Source organism: Puma concolor, chromosome A1 (genome assembly GCF_028749965.1).
Source record: "Puma concolor isolate L17-30 chromosome A1, mPumCon1.1.hap2, whole genome shotgun sequence".
In the NCBI taxonomy this organism is placed as follows: Eukaryota; Metazoa; Chordata; class Mammalia; order Carnivora; family Felidae; genus Puma; species Puma concolor.
Genome location: NC_141667.1, coordinates 5,076,124 through 5,102,135, shown reverse-complemented (window position 1 = coordinate 5,102,135; position 26,012 = coordinate 5,076,124). Strand labels below are relative to the sequence as shown.

Here is a 26,012-nt window from a genome sequence, read left to right as displayed (position 1 = left end):
TTTGGAGTGTGCTTTTCCAGAGCCCGCCTTGGCGAGGACCCGCACGGTAAGCGTAAAGGCCGACCGCGAAGGCCAAGGCCGACGGCAAACCTCCACATTTCGCGAGCCAGGAGGCTTCAGGCTCACCATCGAAACACATCAAGCCGGGCGGCTCTCATCACTGGTTGCTGCGTGATGAGAATTTCCACCGTCTGGGCCAGCTGTCCACAGGGAGCCACAGATCAGGCCACAGTCTGGAAGCTCACGGGACTCCATGATGGAAGTGGAGGTTTTTCTGCCCAAACCAGGCAGCGGCTCTAAGCTCACCGGAGGACCAGAAGGGTGGCCGCGCTGCTTGTGAAGAGCCCCCCATCCCCCCGCCCGCCGCAGTCAGGATGTGTCATCACTTCGGTCCCACCTCAGGTCTGCCTTGTGGCCCCGAGACCCCGCTCCCAGGGCCGGGCCTCAGTGTCCTCACCTAGGGCAGAGCTGCCCCGGCTAGGCTCCAGAGCCCTTCCGTCTTCACAACCCTCTCGTGATTCCCCAGGAGCCGAGCACACACCTGCTGAGTAGGCTTGCATTTGGTCACAGCTGTCCACACCCATCACCGTGGAGACACTCGGGACTTTGGGAGATTCACTGAAATCTGCGAGCCACCCGCTTCTTACCAAAACTTTAAAGGACCCACAAGAGAACCTTCGTGTGACCTGTAACACTTGTCAGTGCCTCAGATATCCGGGTTCAGAGGTCACGGACAGAGAGCGCAGCATCTGCAAGAACCCAAGTTGTGTTTATTGATCTTGCCCGCAGTTCACTCCAGGGCCTCGTAAGTCGTGGGCTGGCCCTTGCCCGGGACCCACTGAAGCCGGGAGACTAAAGGTGCGTGGAACTGCCAGCTTTGTCCACGGTGCCTCGTGACAAATGACTTCTGAACTGCCCCACCCCCACGGAGCTGTGGAAGCACAGCGAGGAAACCGAGTTTCAAGCCATTCTTGACAAGAATTAGCCCCAACTGTGGGGTGTTTGGGCTGTTGTGTTTCATCCTTTCTCGGGCAGCCTCCTCTGGTCATGTAAGTTACCCCACGACGGGCCAGGACTCTGCCACTTAGCAAATACCGATAGCACACCCTTCTCCTCTCCCAAGTTTCAGGAAGATCATCACAGGGCGAGGGCAACAAACCGTGCACACGGGGGCTGGTCTGTCTGCATCGCAGAGGTCCCACCTCCCACGCTGCACACGGAACGCCAGGAACCTGGGAGAGAGACAGCGAGGACACGAGGCCCCAAGCAACTCCAAGAGGCGGTCACGGAGCAGTGGCCACAAGGGAGCTAATTTGGAATCGTGGGATGTCCCGCGGACGGAGTCACTGTCGTGACCCGCAGGTGACCGACCTGAAGCCGTCACAGGACAGTGGGTGCAGGTATCCCCAACTGGGGTGGGGTGGGGTGGGGGTGCTTACGTTTCAGGTAACTGCAGTCTCCCCATCCCCTTCCCCGAGGCCCCGGGCTCACAGGCGTGACCTACCAACTGAGCGGGCTTCTCCCAGAGGCCGGGGGCTCCTGGAGATCGCGCCTTTCAGAGAACCGTGGGCAGAAGCCCACCAGGGGTGTGGGGCCACTGCCCTCCCACCCTGCCCAGTCCACCAGGTGGCCTTGCCGGGTCCCATCCCACCTGCCCGTGGCTGCCCGCGGCCACCCCTGCTCACCCGGGCCACCTCAACGTCCTCCCGCCCGCTCTCCGATGAGTGGCCACAGTGACTTAGAAGCCCTCCCACTTCCCACCCGTCCCGGCTCACCTCCCTCTAGCCTCCGCTTCTGCACCTGCTCCCGGCCACCGGCCTCTTACGGTGCCACCAACGTGCCAGCTCCTTAACCCTAACCCTAACCCAGCTCAAGCCCTCTCCTGGTCGGTCCTATTCGCAGACACACCTGTCACTCTGCCTCCAGCCACAACAGTGACATCTGGCACATCAGTTGCTTTCTGGGGGTTTCTGCAGACTTGCTGGAACTCAGGTGCACCTGCTTGGAGCACCCTCGAAACCTCTGTGGAAGGGAGGAGCGGATGAGGGTTGTACCAGGCTGTGGCTGAGGATTCTGGCACGCGCACTCCACGCAGGGGGGCGGCGGGGGGGGGGGGGGGGGCTGCAGCTGACACTCGCTGCTCTGTAACAATTTTTAGATACTTCCTTGTAAGTTCTAAATGTGTCACATTTTAAGTTACATTCTGTTTGGCTGTTTCAAATGTGTTATTTCTGAGTGATATAATTTGACCTACGAGAGACGGAGACGGACGCGTTTCACTGGAAAGTCTTATCAGTATGCAGTGGTATCATACATCCCCTTGTCAGAAACGGCACGTAAATAGCGTCGTTTGAGTGGCGTTCCTGAACCCGCCGGGCTGGCGTGGAATGCGAGCGCAGACTGCCTTTCGGCCCCATTTCTTCTGCGCACAGCCTGGCACGTCGGCTGGATTCCGATTTCCTGAACCAGTGATAAAATAATTTTTCGCTGCTCTATTTAGAAACTTCAGGGATATGAACTTAGAGAAGCTCCCCCTCCTCTTGAAAGGAAAGCAAACGTTCAAACACAGACACCACCTGGTTTCCAAAGTTTATTAAAAATCAAAGAATAGAAAAACTTTACATAAAAATATGTCAATTTTAGCTTCCACATTGTCCACACACAAAAAAAAATCGAAACATGATATCGTTTTGTTCAACCTGTAGCGCGTGACCACAGTGGTAGCCAGGCCAATTCATTCGGTTCACCATGACGGGGACGGGGTGTGGCGCCTGTGTCTACGAATCGAGCTTTAAAATGCACACCCCCCGGGGCCCTCGCCCCGCGGTGGCTCCTTGATATAGGGTTACAGTCAATATTGCTAATGTGCGGAGATTAGTACAGGCCTACGTATCAGTTTTTATAAATATTTCTTTATCAATAGATTCACAATTTAAATATCTTTAAATATTTTTGATAACTTTCGATCAACAAGAACTGCAGACATGTGCTACTCTGTTCTGGAACGCCGCCCCCACCCCCCCCACTACCACCCCGACAGCCCACAGCCCCAGCTCTCGACGGCGCTGTGAGCCAGTCCTGGGTCCGAGGCCGGCCGCAACAATGCGGAGCCGCCCTCCCTGGGGCCCCACCACCAGGCCGCACTCCAGAGCGCCCACTCGGCACATCGATCGGGTGTCATGGCAGTAAGTCTCGCGACTCGACGTTCTCCACTAGTGGACTTCAAAGACCAGCCTACCTGTAGTGTTCAGCAGGGCCGGAACCCCCATTTTAGAACTGGGGGCTCAGACGGCCTCTGAGATGCAGCCAACAACACCCAGGACAACTGTGGTGCTCCGAAAACTCAGGGTTAGGCAGGATGGACATATTCTTGTTGAGAACAAGGCCAAGGACAGTGGCCGCCGCGGCAGACTGCGCCCGCGTACTACGCCTGTAGGCTTCTCCAGTCGGGCGCCAGCTGCCCCCGGCCCCACCCCTGGGCTGTGCTCTCCTGCAATACGTTAAAAATACTCCCCACGGTGCACTGAGCAGCTGAAGGACTCCTCATAGGTTTGCTCTTAACAGAACGAAGGCATACTGCTACACAGATTCCTCAATGGAATCAACATAATTCCTTTCTCCACATTCCTAAAACTGGGTACCATTGTCCGTACTGATATTCACCAGACCCATCCTTACGGGCCACGTTACTAAAACTGACGGAAGCATCTCAAAGTTCACATTTGTTTTCTTAGGATTTTATAATGTGACAACCCTTTCTCCCCCTAGAAAGTTCTGGCACTTTAAATGCTGGATTTGTTGTCTACTTTAAAAGAACCAAAAACCAAAACGTTAAGCTCTGCGGTCAGAGCGAGACAACAGACGGGGCCGGAGGGCAGGGCCGGCGGGCAGCTGGTCAGAGGGCTTGGGGGCCGAGCCGCTTCCGAGAACCGCCGGGGCCACTCGGCTCCCCCGCTGGGCGCTGAGAGGCCTCGCCCGCATCTGACCAAAAGGAAAACACGAAAACAAACCCCGAGCCCCTCACTCGCGGTGTTGGTAACGGTGCTCATCAGACAACCAGCCGACACGATGAACCCAACTTAGAAAATGCGACTCGGGAAAGGACCTAAGCTTGTTTAAAAAAAACCTCCTCCCTTAAATATAACTTATGTGAAAATATGAATTAAATAAAAATATCTGAGTTATTGCACAAATCATAACTTTTCAGTATTTACATAGAAAAACAGTTCTGACACGGGACACGAAGCGTGAGGGCAGTGAGACGATGGCGGCCTCCCCACCCCGCCCGCCGAGGAGGACACGAGACCGGGGTCGGCCTCTGTCGCTCCGACAGACGCACCACGAAAACAGCCGCACCGCGAGGGAGCCAGACCCGCTGCCGAGGAGCGCCGAGGCCGACGTCGTGTCCTGCAGGCCCCGTCCAGGCCCGCCCAGGCGCCGAGGGAGACGCCCGGGCAGGCGGAGGACAGCGTCCGCGCCGAGTAAGGCTTCACAGACGAGCACAGGGAGCTGTTCTTGAAGATGGACGCGACCACCACACGAGGAACATGCAGAGTGAGCGGCGGCGGGCGCCCCGAGGGGCCCGGCCCACGTGCTGGATGCTGGTCTCAGCTGCCGGCCGGGCGCGAGGCCGCCCGGCGTGAGTCTGCGGAGAGCGGGGGCCGGGAGGCGCCGTCGGGGCCATTATCTGCTCAGACTGACAGGCAGGCTGTCCCTCGTGTGTGTGTGTTTTTTCCTTCTCCAGCCGGTGCGGTTGTACTGGTGGTGGCCCCGGTTGCCCACGGGGGGCCGCACGCCTCCACTGCCCACGGAGCCGTACGTGCCACCCTGGCCGTGGCTGTGCGAGCCTTTCACGGACAGTTTCATGCCACTGTGCTGCTGGAGAGACAGAGGGGACAGCAGGGTCACAGGCCGCCCCGGAGCCACCGGGCGCCACAGCCACGGGAGGCCCCCCACCCGGCTGCCGCGGAGCGTCCCCCAAGCCACATCCCCACCCCCCCCGCCCCAGCCCGTGCACGGGGATGGAGCACACAGGCTGCCCGTGGCGGCCACGCAGCAGTCTGGTCCCCGCTGCACGCACAGTGTCCCCGTGACACCAAATGTGGAGGAGCTGAGAGAAAGTCGCCTCTTCCAGGTCACGTCGGCCACTGCATGTGAGGCGGGAAGTCCCACGCCCACTCGGCGACCCACCCGGGTCAAACCACACACATTCCCGCCCAAAGATGTTAGCACCACACTTCCAACTGGTCCTATGTGTCCACAGAACTAAGGGGCCCCTCGGTTTTTTTCCTCCGCTTTGGCTCTGAAATTCTAGAACACGTGCACGAGCTCTGTGCCCAGCAGGCTGGGGGCTTGAGCCCCCGGGGGTGTGACGCTGGACACACCGTGGCCGGCGCTTGGCGCTCCTACGCCCGAAGCTCCACGCAAAGCAGAGCGGAGGAAACATGCCCGCGGTCAGGAGTGTCGCAGCAAACAAGCAGCAGGGGGTGGGAAGTAAAGCCAAGCAAAGCAAAGGCTCACGAAGGTGCCTCCCTTCTCGAAGTCGTCCCTTCACCCTGTTTCTAGCAGGGCAGCGTGATGCCCGTGGGGTGCCATGAACACCCCTCGTGACAGGATGGGTAAATCCAGGAAGGAATGTCTATTACTCGGCCCCAAATAGAAAAACCAGTCAGGACTTAATGACCTAGCTCCAAAGAGCCAGACCTTAAGCATCAAAAATTCACTGGCAAAATACGATCAGATAAGCATCAGAGGAACTGACTGGAGTAATCGAGGGGAATGTCCCCGTATCCTCAGAGACAGGGGACATTCGCCTGGGGACACTGCACCCTCATTCCCACGGGCAGATGCCTGCTCTCGGAAACACTCCGGCGCTTTGAGAGCATACGAAGTTGATGATGACCTGTTTTCCCATCACCCAAGTTTCTCACGTGCAGCATCTGGAGAAGCCACAGGGGAACGGACATGAGCATTCGCAGGGACCCCAGTGAAACCAGGTCAGATGCGGGCCCTCCCAGCACACCCCGGCCCCTCTCCACCCCAGGGCGCACACACAAAGAAGGGGGGTGAGATCACAGGGCGACACCTTGCACTGGGCCACGCCAGCATTTGTTCTGGATTGTACCACTGGCTTCTTGAAATCCAAAGCATTTGGCATATAATTAACAAATGAACATGAAAACAAAATATTCCCCACTTTCAACCTTCTTTCCAACTTCAGTTTTATGCTAACAGGTTCAATCAAAGAATTATGGGAGATGCTTAAAACTATATTACACTTGAAAATATCTTAATACGTTTCTTTAATTACAAACAAAAGCAAACGTGCGTTTTGTTATGGATTATCAGAAAACAATTCCACCTTAAAGAACGTCTCTGTGGGGCAGTTAAACATCCAACTTGAGCGCAGGTCACGATCTGGCAGTTCATGAGTTCGAGCCCCACCGTTGGACTCTGTGCTGACAGCTCAGAGCCTGGAGCCTGCCTCGAATTCTGTCTCCCTCTCTCTCTGCCCCTCCCCCCCCACTCGTTCTCCCTCTGTCTCTCAAAATAATCAAACTTAAAAGAATCGTAAGAGTAAATAAATAGTAAAGAGCATCTCTGTGGAGCCCTGTCTCAGGCGGAGAAAGCATGGAGCCCCGGCCTGGCACAGACCCGCGTGGGTGGGCACCGCCAGCAAGGGGGGCGGCCTACCTTGTGATACAGGTGAGGACTCGAGAGCGGGTTGGGAGATGCGGACGGAATGGCCGGGGAAGACATGTGGTGAACGGCTTTCAACGCTGGAGCTCCTTCGACGCCAACCTGTCTGCAAGCGACAGGGGCCACCCCGAGGGTCGGTGGAGGTATCGTGAACCTGGTCTAGGAACAGAAGGAGCAGAGACATCAGCGAGGCAGCAAGCCGACAGAGGTCACGGTCCCAGTTGTCATGCTGAGCCCGAGAAGGGAGGGCGCTACTTTGGAACAGCACTTGGCAAACAGGTTCACGAACGTTGCTTGTGTTTTCCTATCACCTGACAAGACTTTGTTTTGCCGCAAGAATACTTCGCATTCTGAAACAGCATTTGCAGTATGAAGTCTGCCCGGGAGGCCAAGTCATAAAAGCTTTTGCTCTTCCTGGAAGACCAAACACCAATGTAACAAACGAGTCATCAGAGTGACAACCAGCCCTCGCATCTCTGGAAAGAGCTGAAGCATAGTCCCCGCCCCAACACAGGCTCAGAGGCCGCGCGCTGGCCTGTGAAGGGGTGCTGGGGAAGGCTGGCCCCTCCCCGTCCTCTCCGGCCCCTGGACTGCTTCTGTTTCTGCACAGGGTGCCCCTGGGAACTCTCTCAGACCGTTGAGAAAGGCACTGCCCACATCCTAGAATCCTCCGTGTGCCCCACAGACCCCTGGGGACTGCAGCCCCCACCCTGAACAGCGCCTGGAACAGGTTGCCGGGACAGGTGCTGGGGTGTCCCAGATGGCACTCTGAGGCTGTGACACCTGCAGCCGCAGGGCGACAAGGGCACCGGACACAGGCAGTGGCCCTTCCTTACGCTCTACCAAACGAAGCTCCCCACCGGGGCCTGCAGCGCACACGGGCCCTCTCTCTTGTCGGTGGGCGCTCTGCCCTGCCCAGGAGCTGGCATCACTGGGAAGAGCCCACTGGGTCTGACAGACTCATGCCCCAGCTCCACGTGCCCATTTCGTCTCGAGCGGGGGACACCTCCATGGAGACCGCACGCACGAGATATTGCAGACAGGAGTGGTTTACTCAGTTACTCTGCTAGAAGTAATGTCTGAAGTTCAGAAAGAAAACGAAGTGGGCCTCAAGCCGTGGCTTCAAATCTGAACCACCGCGGCTTTAGGCTCACTCACTGTCAGCACGAGTGACAGAGCAGACCACGGCACCAGCACCCGGCCTTCGACCTATCCCCCAAACATTCCTGCACTTCCTGCCAGAATCACATGGTCGGCATTGGCTGGACCACCACGCAGCGGCCGCACTGGCCTTTGGGGGACCGGGGGCCTCAGGCAAGGTCAGACCCGATGACTGATCCAGGAAGACCGTGGCCACTACCACCCCCAGAGTTCGTGGCAGAATATATTTTGTTTTTAATTTTTTTTTTAAGCTTATTTATCGAGAGAGAGAGTACGAACAGGGGAGGGCCAGAGAGAGGGAGGGAGAGAGAATCCCAAGCAGGCTCCACGTGGACAGTGTGGAGGCCGACGTGGGGCTCCAACTCACGAACCGTGAGATGACCTGAGCCGCAATCCAAAGTCGGACGTTTAACCGACTGAGCCCCCCAGGCGCCCCCAGAATCCACGTTCATAGCACAGGAAGCCGCCTCAGCATTACACCCGCACGCAGTTCCCGGGAGCTCTAGCGGGGCCCTCCCGCCTGCCACCGTCGCCACCCCGTGTCATGGCACGCTGCCCTCGGCCTGCGGTCTGGGGCGCGTCCTGTGAGGACACCCTCCCGGGGCAAAGCTCCAAGCCACAGAGAAATGAGCCCGTACGTTTGCGCCCACGTCCCTCTACGCTCACCTCATAACCCGCACTGTAGAGATGACCTTTCTTGAAAGGCAAATCCACGTGTTGGGTTTCTCCACACACGTATTCAATTGTGTGTAATTGGGAAGAGCCACCAGATTTAGTGTTTTTTGAGATTACCTTTCAGACATCTAGTTTTGTCTAAATTAAAAAACAACAACAACAGGAAACATATTCTAACAGAAAAAGCCCTATAAATACTGCCTAATGAGTGACATGAGAGAGTCAAAGTTTTTGGAGACCGGGAGAGGACGCCGAGACCACGGCCCCTCCCTGCCCAGGGGCAGCGCCAGACCCGCCAACGACAACAGTCGCACACGGGGCTCAGAGGCATCTTGAGACAGACGGTCGGCCCACTCCCCGTCAAGAGCCCTGTCAGGGTGGGAGGCCAGCTGTCCCCCCAGCGCACGCCTGCCCAGAGTGGGCCTCGGGGACGCGCTCTCCCGCAGAACGACCCAAGTCACAGCCCACCAATCCGCGAAAGACGAGGGTTTCCTGCGAGGCAGAAACGTGCCTGCCGCAGAGTTCAGGAGTCGTTTACACCTCAACAGCATTGGCCGGTCCCAGGGCCCGCCCCCAGGACGGGCGCCGGCCGGCCACGTACCTGAGTGTTAGTTGTCACGACCAGCGTCCTGGAGGTGGCGGGCTGGGCTTTGCCGCTCGTCATCGGCAAGGCGGTGGGCAGGCTGGCCAGCAGGGGGGTGGGCGCCTGCAGGCTGAACTGGTAGACGCTGGGCGTCACGCAGGGCGGCGTGTCAGAATCCTGTAAGCAGGAACAACGGCGGGGAGCTGAAGACGGGCGCGCCGACGCGAACATCGGGAGCCCACGTGCCCATCGGCCCCCGCCACAGGAGCCCGAGGCTGCCCAACGGGGCCTCCAGTCGTCTCCGGACGGAACGGCATTCGAGCCGTGCAGGAGACCCCTCGCGTCAACGTTTCGTCTCCAGACGGCCTTTGAAAAACCACTCGAGGGCGTCCACCCTAGCGACGTGTGGACAGCACGCCGGCTCCTGGGGCCTGCGGAGACCGGGGTCCCCGAATGTCGGCAGAGGCCCGCGGCAGAGCGGGGACCCGTCAGTGCGGTCTTGGGGTGCCCCCCACCCACACACGCATGGAGGGGAGAGGACCCCCGGGCTGCTAGAGTTCAAAGGCCAGCCAGAGACGTCTCCCGGCCAGCGCACTCACAATGTCGCTTCCCGACAGCGAGGACACGGAGGAGGTGGAGGAGCCGGACGAGAGCAGCTGGGGGCTGGGCAGAGACAGGGTCAGGCGCTGGCTGTAGGCGGACTCCGGGTCCCGGCGCTGCGGCTGGTCCCCGTCACACGCGCTGATTCGCTCCTTTATCTTAATTCTGTCGTCTGCGGGGGAGACAGGCCTGAGTGACCTCACTGAGAGGATGGGGGGGGGGGGGGCGGGGGGCCACAGGTGCCGCTGGGCCCGGACCCGGTGCGAACAAGACCGACCAATTCAATTCCTAATTTTATTCAATTTTCTTAGTTTTTAAAGCTGTGTGTTTCAGCACTGGGACACCTTCAACTGTGCTTAGAACAAGGTGGCTACGGGAACAGTTTCCAGCTGTAAACCTTACGAAATCTGAACATGCAGCCCGTGTCTGGGGAGCGTGTGGTGTGCACGCAGGGTCTCACGGGCCCAGCAGCACGGGAGTAAAATCTCTCAAAAATGTTTTATACACGTCGCGTGTTGAACAGAAGTTGAATAAAATACGTGAAAATGAGTTTCACCTGTTTCTTTTCACATTTTTAGTGCAGTTACTAGAAGAGACGCTACAAGTCCACGTGTGGCACACGTCGTACGTCCAGGGGCCTAAATCTCATGGCTGCAAACTCTTACGTTACAGAAGACGAGGCACTTAGTCTGACAGTTACCACGGAGGGACCGAGAGGCACTGCCACACGAGGTGCCAAAGTGCGCAAGTGACAGATGGGAGCAGAGAAGTCTCACCAGGCTCGGGCGCGGGGGGAGCCTTGCCGCCCCACTTCTCCTTGATCCACCTCCGGTAGTCGATCACCTCCTGAGTGACCTTGATGATTCTTCCCAGAGTGCTGCAGGAGGACACGGCGGGGGGTGGTCAGCGGAGGGCGGCAGCTACTATGAGCCCACAAGCCCTTCCGACCGGCTACTCTCTATTTTTAACAACGTATCCCTTTGCTAAGTGAAAGACAGTAGGAAGAAAGCTAAAATAAGTTTACAAAGTATATATGAATTCTGATGCTTGAGCCCAGATGTGCTTTGAGATCATAGCACAGAAATGGTGGGCTCGCTTATACAGACGTCCCGGGGCCAACAGCGACCTACAAAAGACGGTTTCCAGGAGGTGTCTAAGCAGGGGAGTGCCCCCCGCCCCCGCCCAGCACTCACGAAGGTCGGACATGGCGTTATCCCCTGTGGAGGCAGCCAGGGCCGAGGCTCCCAGCACCCGGCACGGGGCCGAAAGCCCTGCCGGAGAGCACCATGAGCGGAATGAGGCTCGAAACCCTCAGCAAGCCGATCACCGGTGGTGCCGGGCCTCAAACTCCCCGTCCGGCATGGTTTCCACAAGCACTGGCCACCACCTCGTTGTTCTTCACTCCCACCGCCCCCTCCCTCCGTCCGCTCCCCCAGCCATGCCGCAGGCACGTCTCACAACCCGTAAGAGTCCTCTGAAACGGAGACTCAAGAACGAGCACGCACCGGGAGGAGGGCTAGGGCCTGTGCGCCCAGAGGCCCGGACGCACTCACTCAGAACCCAGTATGTGCATTTTGAAGACAGCCTCAAGGGAACGCATCACACTCCCAAGTTTTAAAAAGCCAGAAATCACTTCCCCAAAATCAAACGCCCTGAAGAAACCGCCAAGTCCCCAAACAAGAAAGTTTCGGTGTCGAGCCACCCTGAACTCCCGCCCGGCCTTCCTCATCAGCATCTTTCTGGGCTACAAGGCGGGGGCACATCTGCCAGTAACTTCACGGAAGCAATGACAGGGGCAGGCGGGGCAGGCGGGGCCGGCTCCGCGGAGGCCGAGGCGTGTGGCCGCCACACCGCGGGGGCCGAGAGCCCAGGACAGCGACAGGGGACTTGCGTTACCTTTCCGAGTCTCTGTTTGGATAGGACCTCGCGAGGGGCGACACGGCATGACTGAGAACAATGTAGGCATAGTCAAACACCTGCTTCACCTGCATGGCCCCATAGGAACTGCGGCCCACGTCATTTCCTGAAAGAGAGAGGCAGCTGTCAAACCCTGCCCAACATCCGGCCCTTGATCCAGATGTTTCCCGTCTTCTCCCGTGAGTCACTCTGCAGCGGGCCCTCCCCACTTCCGGACGCACCAGGAAGGCCGAGCCAGGCGCCTGCCAACACGCTGCCCGTCACTGGCGCCATCTCCTGACGTTCGCGGGCTAAGATCCGGGTCTACCTCTGTGCGATGTCATTCAGACACAGAGTGACAGTCCGTGAAAAAGTCAGGCAGCTCCCCAGGTGGCAAAGACACCAGAGAGTCAAGGCAGCGACTGTGACCGACCACGGTGGTGCTGGCCAGGCGTGCACGAGGCGGGCGGCTGGCCCGAGACACAGCAATCCCGTCAGCACCGCCGGGACCCGCGGGGAAGCCCGCCCTTTGGGGTGGAAGGCCGCAGGCCCAGACTCTCCCACGGTGAGGACCGGCCGGGCGCGGGGTGCATGGAGCCAACAGGGAAGTCACCAAGTGAGCCACAGTCGAGGAACTTTTGTCACAGGACAGTTTTGAATTTCAATCAGCATCCTTCACAATGCAAGTAAGCAGGACTTTTTTAGGAGACATTCTAAGTATTGGGATTTTTCCTTTTCCAGATTTGGTAATACAATCCAGTGATAATGTGGGCTTTCCTCTTTTAAGTACATTTAAGCAGATAGTGAAGACACTGGAAATACCTCCAACTTAACTGATTGGACACAGACAAACAGACGTGAAACGTGTTCCTACACTGCTGGGGAATCACTACAGAAAAAGCACGGCGTTAAGTCACGTCATTTATGAACGACAGAACAGTCAGCACATTTCCTTTCAAGAGGCTGTTAAGAAGTAAATTCCACACTCCAGCAGCCCCGAAACAAAACAAAACAAAAAAACTGTTACACTTGAGGACATTAAAAAATATATAGTAACTGAACAAGAAATGCCAAATACAGATGTGAAAGACAAGCTGGGGAGAAATAAAGGACAGCGTAATGACAAGGAAAGCTTCCCTAACACTCGCGTGGGATCTCCCAGAACCACTCAGGGTGAAGGGCAGTGTACCTGGAGCTGACATCCCGCCCCCCCTCCTTCTCTGTCACCTGTCCGTCACTGATTTTATCACCAACAGTAAGAACAGTGTCTCACCTAATAGATGCTCAATAAACATTTGTGGAATCGATAGATAAAAATTGGGTCAACCTCACTAAACCACGAAAGAAATCTAAATTCGGAGCACCTGGGTGGCTCAGTCGGGTGGGTGTCCGATTTCGGCTCAGGTCATGATCTCACGGTTCATGAGTCTGAGCCCCGCGTCACGCTCTGTGTTGACAGCTGTGTTGACAGCCTGGAGCCTGCTTCGGATTCTGTGTCTCCTTCTCTCTCTGCCCCTCCCTAACTTGTGCTCTATGTCTCTCAAAAAATAAATAATGTAAAAAAAAAAAAAAAAAAAAAAGAAAGAAAAAGAAATCTAAACTCAATGAAAATTTATACTACGTGGTTCTGTTAGACCAGCAAAGATTAAGAAGACTGTCCCTACACTAACGGGGACATGAGCGCCATCAAATCCGCTCGTGGGAATAAAAGTGGAGAAAGAGGAGGCCGCCTCAGGACCGTCTGCACAGCAATCCTTGTAGCAGAACACGCCTACGCACAGAGGAAAGGGGCCTGGGATGCGCTGTTAACTAGAACGACGAGTTGTAAAGCTGTGTGCATTATGGGGGCCACTTAATTAGTAAGATTACAATAATAAATGTTAATATCTGTGTAGGAAAAACCTGAGAGATAACACGCCGAAACAGAAGGGGATTGCGGCCCACTTTCATTTTCTGTGTGACCTGCTTCTCAGAAGTGAATGGTCTACGATGGATATGTGGATATGTTATACTTTACTAATCATAAAAAATACACTTTTCTTAATTTTCACTTTCTACATTTTTCTGGTTAATCAAGGAATGGAAACAAAACTCAGACGTTGTAAGAACTAGAAGCATTAAACGAAAGAGTTCTGAAGGTATCCCGCTTAACTGTTAGCACAGTAGGAACCCGCCTGGAACCCAGTGCACTGCCCTTGGCTGCAGGGACTGTAGACACGCCCCTTCCTGGCCCCGCCACGGCCACGGCCACGGCGTGCACTGGAGATACCAGCTAACTCGGAGCAAGGTGCCCTTACCTGGCAGCAGAGGGTCCTCAATGCACAGCATCGATGGTCTGTACCCACTGGTCATGGCTTTCATGATCTCTTCTTTGGCGATATAGGCACCTCCTTCTTTTATTCTAATACCAGTTTTCAAGTAATTAAAATTTCTTCCGTAGAGTTCAAAAAATTCTACAAGAAGCATTCCAAGGTTTTCATCAGCTCTCCGGGCATCAATTCTTGGATGCAACTGTAAAAGCAATATATCCACAATTTGGATTCAAGTCACTTTCTAAATAGACGGCATGAAATCAGGAGACCTACAGGTCTCTCCAAGGAAACACCCTCCGGGGCACCTGCTCTCACCAGTTCTGTGAGGACGTTCCGAGCAGCAGAGGTGAGGCCCTAACCGAGCCTGGAGAGCCTTCGTCAACAGAGAGAGTTCAGAAGAAATAAAGCTTCTCATCTCTGTTTTTTTATTACAGTTTAATTCTCCGAAATTCGTGACCCACAGAGCGTCTTCCTACTAACGCAGACATGTGATTAACCACAGATTAGCAAATACCGATAAATACGCAGAACGTCTTCTCCACAACGTAGAGTCCTCTGGCCGGTGAATGCAACGTTACAGACTCCATCCAACCTTAATTCCGTTATTCCAAAATACAACCCATAGAGGGCAGTATCAGACCGGAGAGTGTCACAGCGTGACATACAACCAGAATGTGAGATTAATTTTAACTGTGTACAGGTGATTAGTACTGTGTCATAACATTTACACCAAATTTACATCCCTGCTCGTCACACGGATTAGTGCCAGCCTCAGTTTGGTGCCCCATTTTCTGTAAGCGGGTGACGGACTTATTCTGAACCTAGGACGCAGCCTCTCGATACCCTCCTGGTTTGAGAGGCTCGGGCGGCAGGCCTACGCTGCCCACAGTGACAGCCACAAGCCATGTGTGGCCATTCATAGTTAAATTAATTAAAACAGATTAATTGAAAACTCCGTCAGCCTTGCTGGCCAGGCTGCGAGGGCTCAGTGGGCACGTGTGCTCAAGGCGCCACCGCGGGACACACGGGGCATCACGCCGGCCAGGGCGGGCCTGGAGAATGACGGCCACGTCCGGGTGAAAGCCACAGTTCCTGAAAACTCACACAGGTCCCTGAGGAGAGACAGCTCCTGGCACCGACAGGTGTTTCTGGGGCTCTCAAGAACTGAGGATGTGCACGTGCCAACGGCACAAGGGCAGCATTCGTGCTCCTGCCCTCCAGTCAAAACCAAGTACCTGAGCGCCACCCAGTGCAAGGTTGGGGCTCTCACCTCTGTGGGCCGCGAAATGGACTCAGACGCTGCTAGGGGCCCAGGTTCGCGGCACAATGCACCGGGCAGCAGGGGGCACGAGGCCAGTGGCAATCCCACGCACACCGCGTGTGGCCTTCTGCAGGGTCACAGGACTGCGCCCAGGACCCCGTGGGGAATGTGCCAGGAGGCACCGAGCCCAGTGCCCGGCACCATAAAAACAGGCAGTAGCCATGACGACAAGGCGACTGAAATAATTCCAATCAGGAAAACGGGAGGGAATCAGAACAGTAGGTTGTACTTAGTTCAAAATAATGGGAAGAGTGGGTCCAAGGGCAGCATCACGGAGGCCAAAGTGGAGGCAAAGCGCTGGGAGCAAACTGTAAGAAACTGTAAGAAAACAGGTGTGGAATCCCAGTCTCGCTCTTCTTAACGCATCTCCGGCAGAGACGTGCCCCGGAGTCAGAGGAGTCAGACTAATGAAAGGCGGTGTGACCGTGCCTTGAGCCAGCAGTATGAACAATAAGGAGAAAAAGGGGTCAAACCTTGGATATCAAATCCCAAGCACGATCACAAGTACAAAAATTAACGGTAAACACGGAGGAGTAGCCCGGCACAGCTAAAATACACACGCAAGGTTTGTGTGACGAACAGAGAATCCTTCAAGAAAATGTAAACGGGGTCATCAAGGTTTCCATTCACTTAGAAACTGTCTTACATGGTAACAAGTGTAAGCACAGTTTATCAACGTCCCAGCATTGAACACTCGGGGAGGTTTTCTACTGACAGGCTGCTCCACGGTCCTCAACAAAACAAGGGCAATGTAAAATTCAAGACCAAGTATTTGTGTCTTGTCAATCTGAGAAAAAAGACTCTCTTTTCAGCAACTTTTTCAATTGTATATGGTACCCAATTTTTTTCTGTGACAAATTTTTAATAAGCCACAGTTAGTAACCAAGAAAACCAGCTTTTTATGGTCTATCGAGGCACGAGAGCATCCACATGTACGGAGCCCTCGAGTTCAGACTGGTGCACACCTGACTGCTCTGACCAGACAAGCCTGCCCTCCCTGTAGCAGCTCAATCAATTAAAAAAATAACCTATAAAGGAGAGAAATGAAAGAAGCATTCATCAAAATAATTTTGTCTTGACAATCAGAGGTTCATTTCTCCTGGACGGGAACACAGGAGTAAAGGGCAGCAAGGACCGTGGGAGCATGGAGCAGGGACTCTGGAACATCACGGAAGCATCTACTCCTACAAAGTCTCAGTGTCAAGGTCTCTAGAGAGAACACACACTCACCTGTAGAAAGCTAATGGCCATTAAAATTAGGCTGTATGAGCTAATTCCACCTGTAAAAACTTCATTCAGGTCCCTCTGCAGGAGGAACTGTTTCAATACTAAAATCAAGTAAGGCAGCAATGAATATTTCTGTAAATTCCAAAAAAAAAAAAAAAGAGGGAGAGAGAGAGAGAAAATATTGGTTAGTTAATATACCTTTAAAGATTTCACATAGCCAATTTCACATAGTAGGAAGAAAAGCTTAATCCTCTTGCCACTTGGAAGGCTCTGGGCCCGTCATCCTCAAACTTTAGGGGCCTGAGAATTCATTATGTGAGGGGCTTCTTAAGACATGCCCCACCCCCCACCAAGAGCCACATCCCGGGTTATGGTTCTGCAGGGATGAAGTAGGGACACTTGCATGAACAATCCCCAAAGAGGAGGTCAGGGAACAATGAGTGTATTCCTTCAAATGATTTCCCATGGCCCGGCTTGCCCTGTGACAGGTGCAGGGTAGGGGGCGAGGAGGCGGAGAGGAGGGATGTGGCAGTGAGCCAGGAAGAACCCGGAAACAACACCCGAGGCACCCAGAGAGGACCAAGTGGGGTGTGTGCGTGCAGCTCATGAGTCGGGAGGACAGGAGCAGAGGGCCACGGAGAGCAGGGTGAAGGGAACAAGGAAATGCAGAGGCTGGAGAAGCAGGGGGGTGGGGGGTGAGGGGTGGGGGTGGTGGGGAGACAGTGTGGAAGCTGCTGTTGTTTTTCACGTTCTGCTGTGGCAGAGGAAAGGGAACAACTGAAGGACCAGGGTCCCTGGGCCTGCAGGAAGAGGCAGCGTCCAGACGGTGACACTGGGGTTGCCTCTGTGAGGGGCTTCACCTCTTTCCCTGTAACAGGAGGGAAAGACCGCCTGTCGCATTGGACCCCCCCACACGTGCTGGGCTCAGTGAACAAGTCGGCTACCCCGCCCTCAGGCACCGAGACAATCCAAAGTAAGCAAACTACGCCAGGACGTCTTCCACTTCCAGTAAACTACCCTTGCAAATCAGGCACACTGAGCTCCAGGGACGGTCAGTTTGTAATAATGAGAAAGAACATTTTAACCAAGCTCTCTAAAATAACACTACTTCCTGGTCAGCATGGAAAGTGAAAACTTACAAAAGAGCTACACAATTTCAAAGCATCTCTAGAAACAATATCGGAGATAAGTAATTCAACTGTATTGCCTTTATCATGAAGACTATCACAGAGTTTAAAGTGAGATGCTGACGTAACAAGGCCCGTTTTTACAGCGTTAACGCGGACGACAGCACCTTCATGTAATTCTTGATGAGCTCCGCTGCCCGGACCCCAGTCTCCATGTTAAAGCTGATGTCGACTTTAACTTCAGTCTCCTGGTCTGTGAGCTTTATTATCGGTACCTGCAGAGATTGAATTTTAAAAAAACAACTAGGTTCTACTGGCCAACATTCACCACAGTCTGATATCAAAATGTTTCCGAACTTGTACAGAGGGGTTTTCTTTTCTAACTCACAAAAGAGCTGAGAGATCATGAGTCCCAGGCTTTAAAGAAGAAAAGAGATTTTGCAGTGTGAACCTTGACCTCATGGGTCCTTGGAGCCCCAGACCCTCCTCCAAACCCCCTGACAACAGCCAGTGCTCACCTCTGCCCGGCCCTCTTGGCCGGACTCAGCATCAGTCATGGCCACTACCTGCGGGAAGGCTTGGGCTCCACAAGGAGAAGCTGGCTAAGTTCTTGTCCCACCCCCGGGGGCACCTGGTGATGGGGCGACACTCCAGGTCCCCAAATTATGTTTGCGAGAATTTTTGCAAACGCTCAAAGGAACTCCAAAGCCAGCTTTTTTAAATTATGTTTCGTGCTGATGTTTCTCCAAACAATCCTACTTTGGGTTTTCACTAAGACAATTTAACTAAAAAACAAAACCAAAGCAAAACAAAAAAGCAAAACAAACAAAACACAAAAAACCACTTTCCTGAAAACCCAGAGTTAAGAAGCTAGACTGGAAAGGTTCTCATCATAAAGACGTGCAAGGTGCTCAAAACCTGCCTCGTGAGGGCTGCCCAAGCAGCCATACTGACCACACCCCTCCCCACCCCACCCCCCACAGAAAATGAATTGTGTACTTCCAGAACAAAAGGCAGCCTGGAAGCAACGAAAAAGCACTTTCCCTCACCAAAACGACTGGTCTAATTAAAGGTCTGGATACAGGGTGCGCACCTCTTCTGGGCCCTGAAACGCACCTGGCAGGAAACTGCCAAGGCCACACAGGGATGTGACAGGGATGGGCCAGTGGGTGGTGACTGTGACTCCTGGAGACCAGCAAGACCAGCAAGCACGGGCAGCTGCAGCGAGTGTGGTCCAAGAGGGCAGAAAAACAAAATGCTTTCCCAAAGAACTTCCCAGACGGTGTTTCAGAAGGAGCCCACGTGTCCACAGCACAGTCAATTCCTCATGAACAATCCCTGCTCCCCATCACCGCTGGGCATGGCACCTCCTTGTCTACACACTCACGGGACGCTTTCCCAAAACCCCTCCCGGTGCTCGCCTGGCTTACACACACACACACACCCACACCCACCCACCCACCCCCCTCCCCCCCACACACACACCCTCCTACACACTCAGAGATTCTAGAGATTAGCAACAATACCACCATACTTATTTCTCGGTCGCTCAATACAGACAAGCTTCCTTCTTAAACACCACTCTCAGGCTGGCCTCCGGAGCCCGGGATGAGAAGCAGGTGAGGCCACCAGCAGAAAAGGCGGCCCGGCGTCAGCTCATGCTTAGAGAACCGAGCAGTGCCGGACCCGCGTGGCTCGGTTCCCCTGAAGTCTACACCGGGCCCCTGGCAGCGGAGGGAGAGGTGTGCACAGCAGCTCCTGTGACACCGACTGGACCGTCTGTCCGCCCCGTGCTCCGAGCCAAGGGCAAGCAGGGCCTTCTTCAGCTCCTCTGCATCTAACCTGGACACTGGTCAGAGACCACCGCCATCTCGTTCCCGTCAAGGACAAACGGCAGAGCCCCAGAGGGCAGGGCGGGGGGGCTCTGAGAGGCATCACCACGCGAGGGGCCAGTGAGAGTCGAGGGCCCGAGCAGTGTGTGCCCCAGACTTGGACTTGGGTAAACCTGGATGAGTGCACGTCAGAGCACCCGCATCTTGCAACTTGTCCCCGAGATAAAAGGTCTCCACAGGTACGTGTCTGAACGATGAAAGGAATGGGCAGGTTCTTGCTTAACTAGAAGCCGGCAAACGGTCATTGTCTTCTGTGTAACAAACGCCGTGTTTTAATCACTGGGCTATGGGAGCGAGACTGGGCAGCACAGGAACGCGTCGGTTCCTCACGCATCCGGACGGGGGCTGGCCCTGGCCCAAGCATGCTCTCACAACGTGCCATGAGATACGTGCTCGGCTGGTAGTCCTAACTACTCGAACACGGCTACATTTACACCGGAAGCAGAGAACTCTTCAGAACCCTACGCGGTGACGCCCGTAAATGGCGGAGCTCAGACACAGGAGAGTCACCGCAGCTGGCAGGTGTGCGAAAGCGCCAACCGGGGCTGAGGGGCCCAAGCCGCCCGCACTTACCGTCGCTTTGTCAAGGACTTTGATGGAGCACGGCTCGGCCACGTTGTGCTTCCGCAGGGCCTGCTCCAACAGCTGCAGAGGAGGGCGCTCCCACTTCCCGAAGACCACCAAGTCGATGTCGCTGGACAGAAGAACACGTGACCGTGAGCCACCCGCTCACATCACTGTGCAGTAACACGCGCACGTGGGGCACATGCTCACAACTCCTTCAAGGGGCACACCCACCCCCACCGAGCACATCCCCCTGAGGGAGAGAAAACGCGGTGTGCAGCTGCTGGTAACGTGTGGGCGGAGAGCCGAGAGGCGGGAAGAACCTCCCAGCATCCTCAGGTAAGTAAGGAGGTTGAAACGCTCCTCAGAGGTTTCCTGGCCCTCCGTCTACACTGTTGTCTACGCTGCACCACTCTGGCTGACCCGTGGCTCCTGGGTACCCAGGATCTGTTCCGTTCCCTCCGGGCCCTGCCACGGCTACCCCAAATCCTGGGATTACAGCCCTGTTTAGTCTCCAAGTGTTAACAGTGGGTTCGGAGAAAATAAGCTGTTAACGAAACACTGCACATAAAACTGATCTGGGTATCAAGATAGTTCTTGACGAGGAAATACTGAAGCACAACTTTAGGAGGCTACCTCGTTGGCTGCTTTTCAATTAAATACAAATACAAAATACTGCTTGAATAGAATCCTGCTGGAATCTTCACTGAAACATCAGATCAGTTTTCAAAAACACACCCAAACTTTCGGTTTTCTCTACCGCGTTGTCTTCCCATGGCCCTCCCACTCATCTTTACGTTCCTAACGGCCAGCATTTCTGCGACACCCCAAATCAAGCGCAAGAGGGGAAATGCAATCAGTTATTATAACACTAGATTAAACGTTATTTCCTGCCCTGTTCCCTCTGTGCTGCCGTCTCTTCCTTTAGCTTACGTTTCTAGCCTGGGATCTGAATATGAGGAGCCTGCATTTAGCCCTGACCGCACACTCAGATGTCGCCCGCCCCAGCTGAGTGGCCGTCGGGCCGGCCTGTGCAGGGCAGCCTGGTACTCACCTCGTGGGAAGATAGAGGCCTGTACTAAAGCTGCCGAATATCTGTACCTGAAAGAAAAGAGTGGTCGTCTTACAGCACAGGCCAGTGCGAGCAGGCAGCCCTCCACCCCCCCCATACCCCCCTGCAGAAGAATTTTTTAAAACTCAAAATTGAGAGATGAAACAATTACTGGCCTTTCCCACAAGTGCTCAGAGCAGAGGACTTTTCAGAGCTGCTTTCAAACCCTCCAACCCCAGGGCGCAGAGGTCGAAAGACAACCGTGTGGGAGGTCATCTTCCAAGAGGAAGGGAATGCAGTGGCCGCCCGTGCCCACGGGGACCCCCCCCCACCCCGCCGCGCCCTCCACCAGCCCGGCCATCAGGAGGGGGGCCCACATCAGGATGGGTGCTGTGGGCACAGGACGCTTGCGGAGTGAGGGCAAGGGGTCGGATTTCGGAGTCCGGAAGGTGCAAGGCGGGGGCCTGGGAACGTGCATTTCTAACAAACTCCTGGGTGATGCCTGCTGCCCCCCCCCAGGGCCGCCCCGGGGGAAGCACGGCCCCGGGCAAGGAGAGCCCAGGCCCCGGCCTGACACAGAAGCACAGTGAACAGGGCACCCACATCAGCTGCTGGCCAGAGGTCCTTAACCACCGTTTCGATCCGTTTCACCACCTCCCGTCTCATGGCTGCTTCTTCAGGACAAGGGGACATGAAGTTATAAAAGTCAATTATTTCCTCATGAAGTCTGGTGGACAAAAGAGAAAACACACGCGTTATTGCTCTGAAAGTCAACCACGTCCACTCTGCTGTTCGATCAACAGGACTCTGGAACAGCCGTTGGGCCCAGAGCACCCCAGCTCTTCTCCCCTCGGCAAGCACAGGACGGAATGAACACGCCGTGGGCGACGGCGGCCCGGCACGCCTGGCCACCACGGGCGGACTCGGGGAAGTCTGCCAGGACACAGAGGCTTCCTCTCGGCCCTGCAGGACCCTCCAGAACAATCCCCGCGGGGACCACGTTCAGAAGCCGAGGGAAGCCCGTCCACAGAGCGCAGAGCGGGGCCGGCCTGGCATCCAGGCCTCCGATCCCACCGCACCCCAGGGACGAGAGCCCCCTCGCCCTTGCCACCACACTTGGGAGTACGCCCCCCAAAGGAGCCAGCTGACCAGGAGGCCCACAAGCAGATGCGGGTGCGGTGCCAGTGCGAGGCCCTCTCTCCCTTAACAGAGATCTCCTTAAGTAGCGGCCGGAAAAGCCCATCCCGTGGCAGACCCTGGCTCATGGAGCTCGGTTTCAGGGCCAAGGATCTACACGGAAGCCTCCTTCTGCAGGAGGGAGATACGGTCATCCTCAGTCACTTTCAGGGATTAAATTATGGGGCAGGTGATCTAATCCTGGGAAGCAAAACAAATCCAATTCACCTACTTCCTCTCTAAGTCTGATCAGTGAACAAAGAAATGACAAAATAGAATCTGCTCGATAACAACATAACGTTAGCGCGACAGCTAGTGGAACAGTCCGCGTGACAGACGGCGACACTTCTCAACAGGACCTGTTAGTGTCAAGTGACAAAGGCAAGGGGCATCACATCCCCTCACGAGTCACATCGGCCCTCCACTCCCTCGCCTGGAGCTCTGCCCCGGCACCCCCGAAATCCCTGTGCAGTGACCGTTCCTAACACTCAGCAGCCGGCTGACAGGCTCCTGGAGGCCGCTGAAAGCTCGCTGGGGGCTCTAGCTGGCAGTCGGCGATCCCCCACACCTCTGCCCTGGGTACGTCTGCACTGGATGTAGGCCAGTTAGATTCAGGCCACCACTGGAGCTTAAAATCAGGTCTATCATGTTCAGCTTCGTAGGAAATCAAAAAAAGAAAATCCCACCCAAGCACGCTGCTGCCTGAGCCAGCACAAGAGCATACGGGCTCCAGGGCCTCTCAGGACCCCTCTGATGACAGAGGTGTGAAATTTGGAGGCAAAATTATAAAGACACAGATCTAGAGAAGTTAAACAGCTGACCGACCCAAGTCGCAGAAGGGGAATACCCAAGCTAGCATCTGGAATTCTATCCACATCCCACACGCCTAACCCATGAAAAACATCTAGCAAACGGGGCGTGCCACTTTCCCAAAACGTCACTGCAGGCCGGCACCTGCAGGGTAGAAGGTACCAGGACCGTCAACTTCCTTCTAAGCCGCGTGCAACTCAAGTGACAACCTAAGACTTTCAGCCCCCGACGTCCCAGGCCTCTGCCCTCATCACCCTCAAGGCTCCAGAAAAGGAAGGAGCAGGAGGGACCCCTCGCTGTCGTCTGTACAGACACCACCAGCGAGCGTCACACCGTGTCCTTTTATCGCAGGTCCGCTGACCGGCTGGAGACAGAAGACGGGGCTGCCTGGCGTCTCCCCTCCCACCCCCGCCCACATTTCAGGAGAGACGAACAACGAGGTCAGGGCAGGCCCACGTTCCCAGAGCTTGAAGCGGTGCCAAGTGCAACACGAGGCCTCCCGGTTTCAGGGTCGCGTTCCGCCGAGAAGAGAAGATGCGCTGACAACGCACCGACCTGAAATGCGGCTTTCGTTGGGCCTAACCGGTAACAGCTGTGACAGAGACCAGACAGCAAGAGGACTCCTGCTCTGCCTTCTGGGAATAAGAAGGGCACTCCCGGCGCACGCAGGGACTGGATGAGAAGCCCCCGCTGGCCCTTTCTGCAGGCGAGCAGGGTCGGCGAGCCACAGTGCGACTCCTGCAGCTGCGGGGTCCACGGTGCTCTGGGCTGCGATGGCACCGTGGGCCAGACAGACAGGAACTCTAGCCATCACCACAAGTGGGCAGACCCCAAGAGCCCCCTCGGCTGCTTGCTCTTACTCAGCAGGATCCTTGCGGAGCCCTCCCTCAGCTGAGGAGGCACCCAGGACTGGGTGAGGAGGGTGGGGGAATTGAGCAGGGAGGGGACGACCGCCCAACCCCAACCCGAAAAGGACTGTGCCATCAGAGCAATTCAACAGACACCGCAGGACAGGGGCGCCTGGGTGGCTCAGTCGGTTAAGCGTCCGACTTCGGCTCAGGTGGTAATCTTACGGTTTATGAGATGGAGCCCCGAGTCGGGCTCTGTGCTGACAGCTCGGAGCCCGCTCAGATCCTCTCTCCCTCATTCCCTCTGCCCCTCCCCCACTCTCTCTCAAAAATAAACATGGGGGCGCCTGGGTGGCGCAATCGGTTAAGCGTCCGACTTCAGCCAGGTCACGATCTCGCGCTCCGTGAGTTCGAGCCCCGCGTCGGGCTCTGGGCTGATGGCTCAGAGCCTGGAGCCTGTTTCCAATTCTGTGTCTCCCTCTCTCTCTGCCCCTCCCCCGTTCATGCTCTGTCTCTCTCTGTCCCAAAAATAAATAAATGTTGAAAAAAAAAATTAAAAAAAAAAAAATAAACATGAAAAGAAAAAAAACAAAAAACACAAGACAAGGGGGGCAGCACGCCTCTGCCCTCCCACCCACCCCCCCACCCCCGCCTTCACTGCCCCCTGCGTCCTTCCCACAGCGTGGCGAGGGCCTCCCCGCTCACTGCCTGGCCTCCAGCGCCCGAACAGTGCTGGTTCCTGGGGAGCATCTGACTGGAGTGTGTGGGATGAATCAAAGCAAGCTCTGATTAAATGAATGCTTTGCTTAGGACCTTGTCATTTAACATCTACATTCCCCATGAAATACACCCAAACTTAACATTCCAAACAGGGCTAAATACAAGTTTGAATTATTTTATTCACGCCTAACATTACGCGTAGTTTTTATCACTTTAAGAAACTGCATCTTATGTTGTCGACAATACACTTTCACAATGAAGTGTTATCAGCCACAAGGCCCAACTGCCGGCATCAGACACCCCACAGGTCAATTTATTAGTCTGTTACTCCCGACCCTGAATCCACCGGCACACTCAATTCTCCAAAGTGGTTCAGAGTTTCGTCCGTCATCATTGATGTCCACGTGATCATTTCCACACAGCAACAAAAGCGAGGAGGCTCACTCTTCTCACACATCAAAACCTCAAAGGCATTGCACCTCTGACAAGACATCTACATAAAACCACACTGAAGTCTCCGTATCTACGATTAGTCATGATCTCTTAGGGCTCAATGTCAGCCACCAGCATTCGGTCTCCAAATCTTCCATGGAAATTTCTGTGCTGTGACCATCATAGAAAAATCTCCTCTATAAGGGATCACAGAGGGGGCATCTCAAAACCACCAGGACACTACGATTATTTAATGAGTTTTCCTGGCAAGGTTTCTTAAGGGAAGAGAGGCCCACGTGATCGGTTGCGAGAAAGGCCCCAGGTATGGAACAAGGAGGGCAGGTGAATGCAGTGGGCCAACCCCATGATCTAGACTGGACCACCAACACTCCATTACTTCTGTTCTCTGTAGCCAAACTGAATCCTGAACAGGAGCCTAAAAACAACGGTGTAAGAGTCCCACCTTGTTCGACACTTGAGAATGTAATACAGATGCAGAGTGGAACTTTTTAAGTGAAAAAAAGCCAAACATGAGAAGGAAAAACCCACAAGGAACCATCAGCAGCTTGGACTTGAAGACGGCCTTTCTACGCCCTCATACAAAACGACAACAATCACAACACAGAGACTGAAGAACTTCTCTCCAAAAACATGCTGACAGTAAACAAATTAAAAAGCGACCGGCAACTGCACATGGCAGAAATAGGACGAATCCGACTCTGCAGAAAGACCAGGCCCTGGCATACTCTGGGGTAAGCTGACAATTTATCAAAAGGCTGAGCCCAGTCACTCCACTTCCGGAAACCTGTGCTGAGACCCTGAACCACCCCCAGAATCTGCAGGGCCTGCTCAGTGCAGGACTGGGGCCGTCAGGTCTGGTCCCACAGGAGACGCTGTCCACTCGTGAAGAACACGGAA

The 26,012-nt window shown here is 55.0% G+C and overlaps 1 protein-coding gene across 2 annotated transcripts in view; it reads right to left on the bottom strand.

Annotated features, from left to right (window-relative positions):
• Positions 1-2,576: 2,576 nt before the first annotated feature.
• TENT4A (terminal nucleotidyltransferase 4A) overlaps positions 2,577-26,012 on the bottom strand; it is a 47,163-nt gene continuing 23,727 nt past the window's right edge. Inside the window, exons 2-13 of one of the 2 annotated variants that reach the window (XM_086675785.1) lie at positions 21,712-21,835; positions 21,112-21,158; positions 20,067-20,187; positions 17,769-17,876; positions 16,478-16,606; positions 13,912-14,125; positions 11,615-11,741; positions 10,495-10,595; positions 9,718-9,890; positions 9,137-9,295; positions 6,694-6,858; positions 2,577-4,875 (exon numbers count right to left, since the gene is read on the bottom strand). In XM_086675785.1, the coding sequence (XP_086531911.1) occupies positions 4,684-4,875; positions 6,694-6,858; positions 9,137-9,295; positions 9,718-9,890; positions 10,495-10,595; positions 11,615-11,741; positions 13,912-14,125; positions 16,478-16,606; positions 17,769-17,876; positions 20,067-20,187; positions 21,112-21,158; positions 21,712-21,835 (1,660 nt within the window). In that variant the 3' untranslated portion in view covers positions 2,577-4,683. Of the gene's footprint in view, positions 4,879-6,693; positions 6,859-9,136; positions 9,296-9,717; positions 9,891-10,494; positions 10,596-11,614; positions 11,742-13,911; positions 14,126-16,477; positions 16,607-17,768; positions 17,877-20,066; positions 20,188-21,111; positions 21,159-21,711; positions 21,836-26,012 lie in introns of both variants that reach the window. The other variant, XM_086675781.1, reaches the window with a different exon arrangement.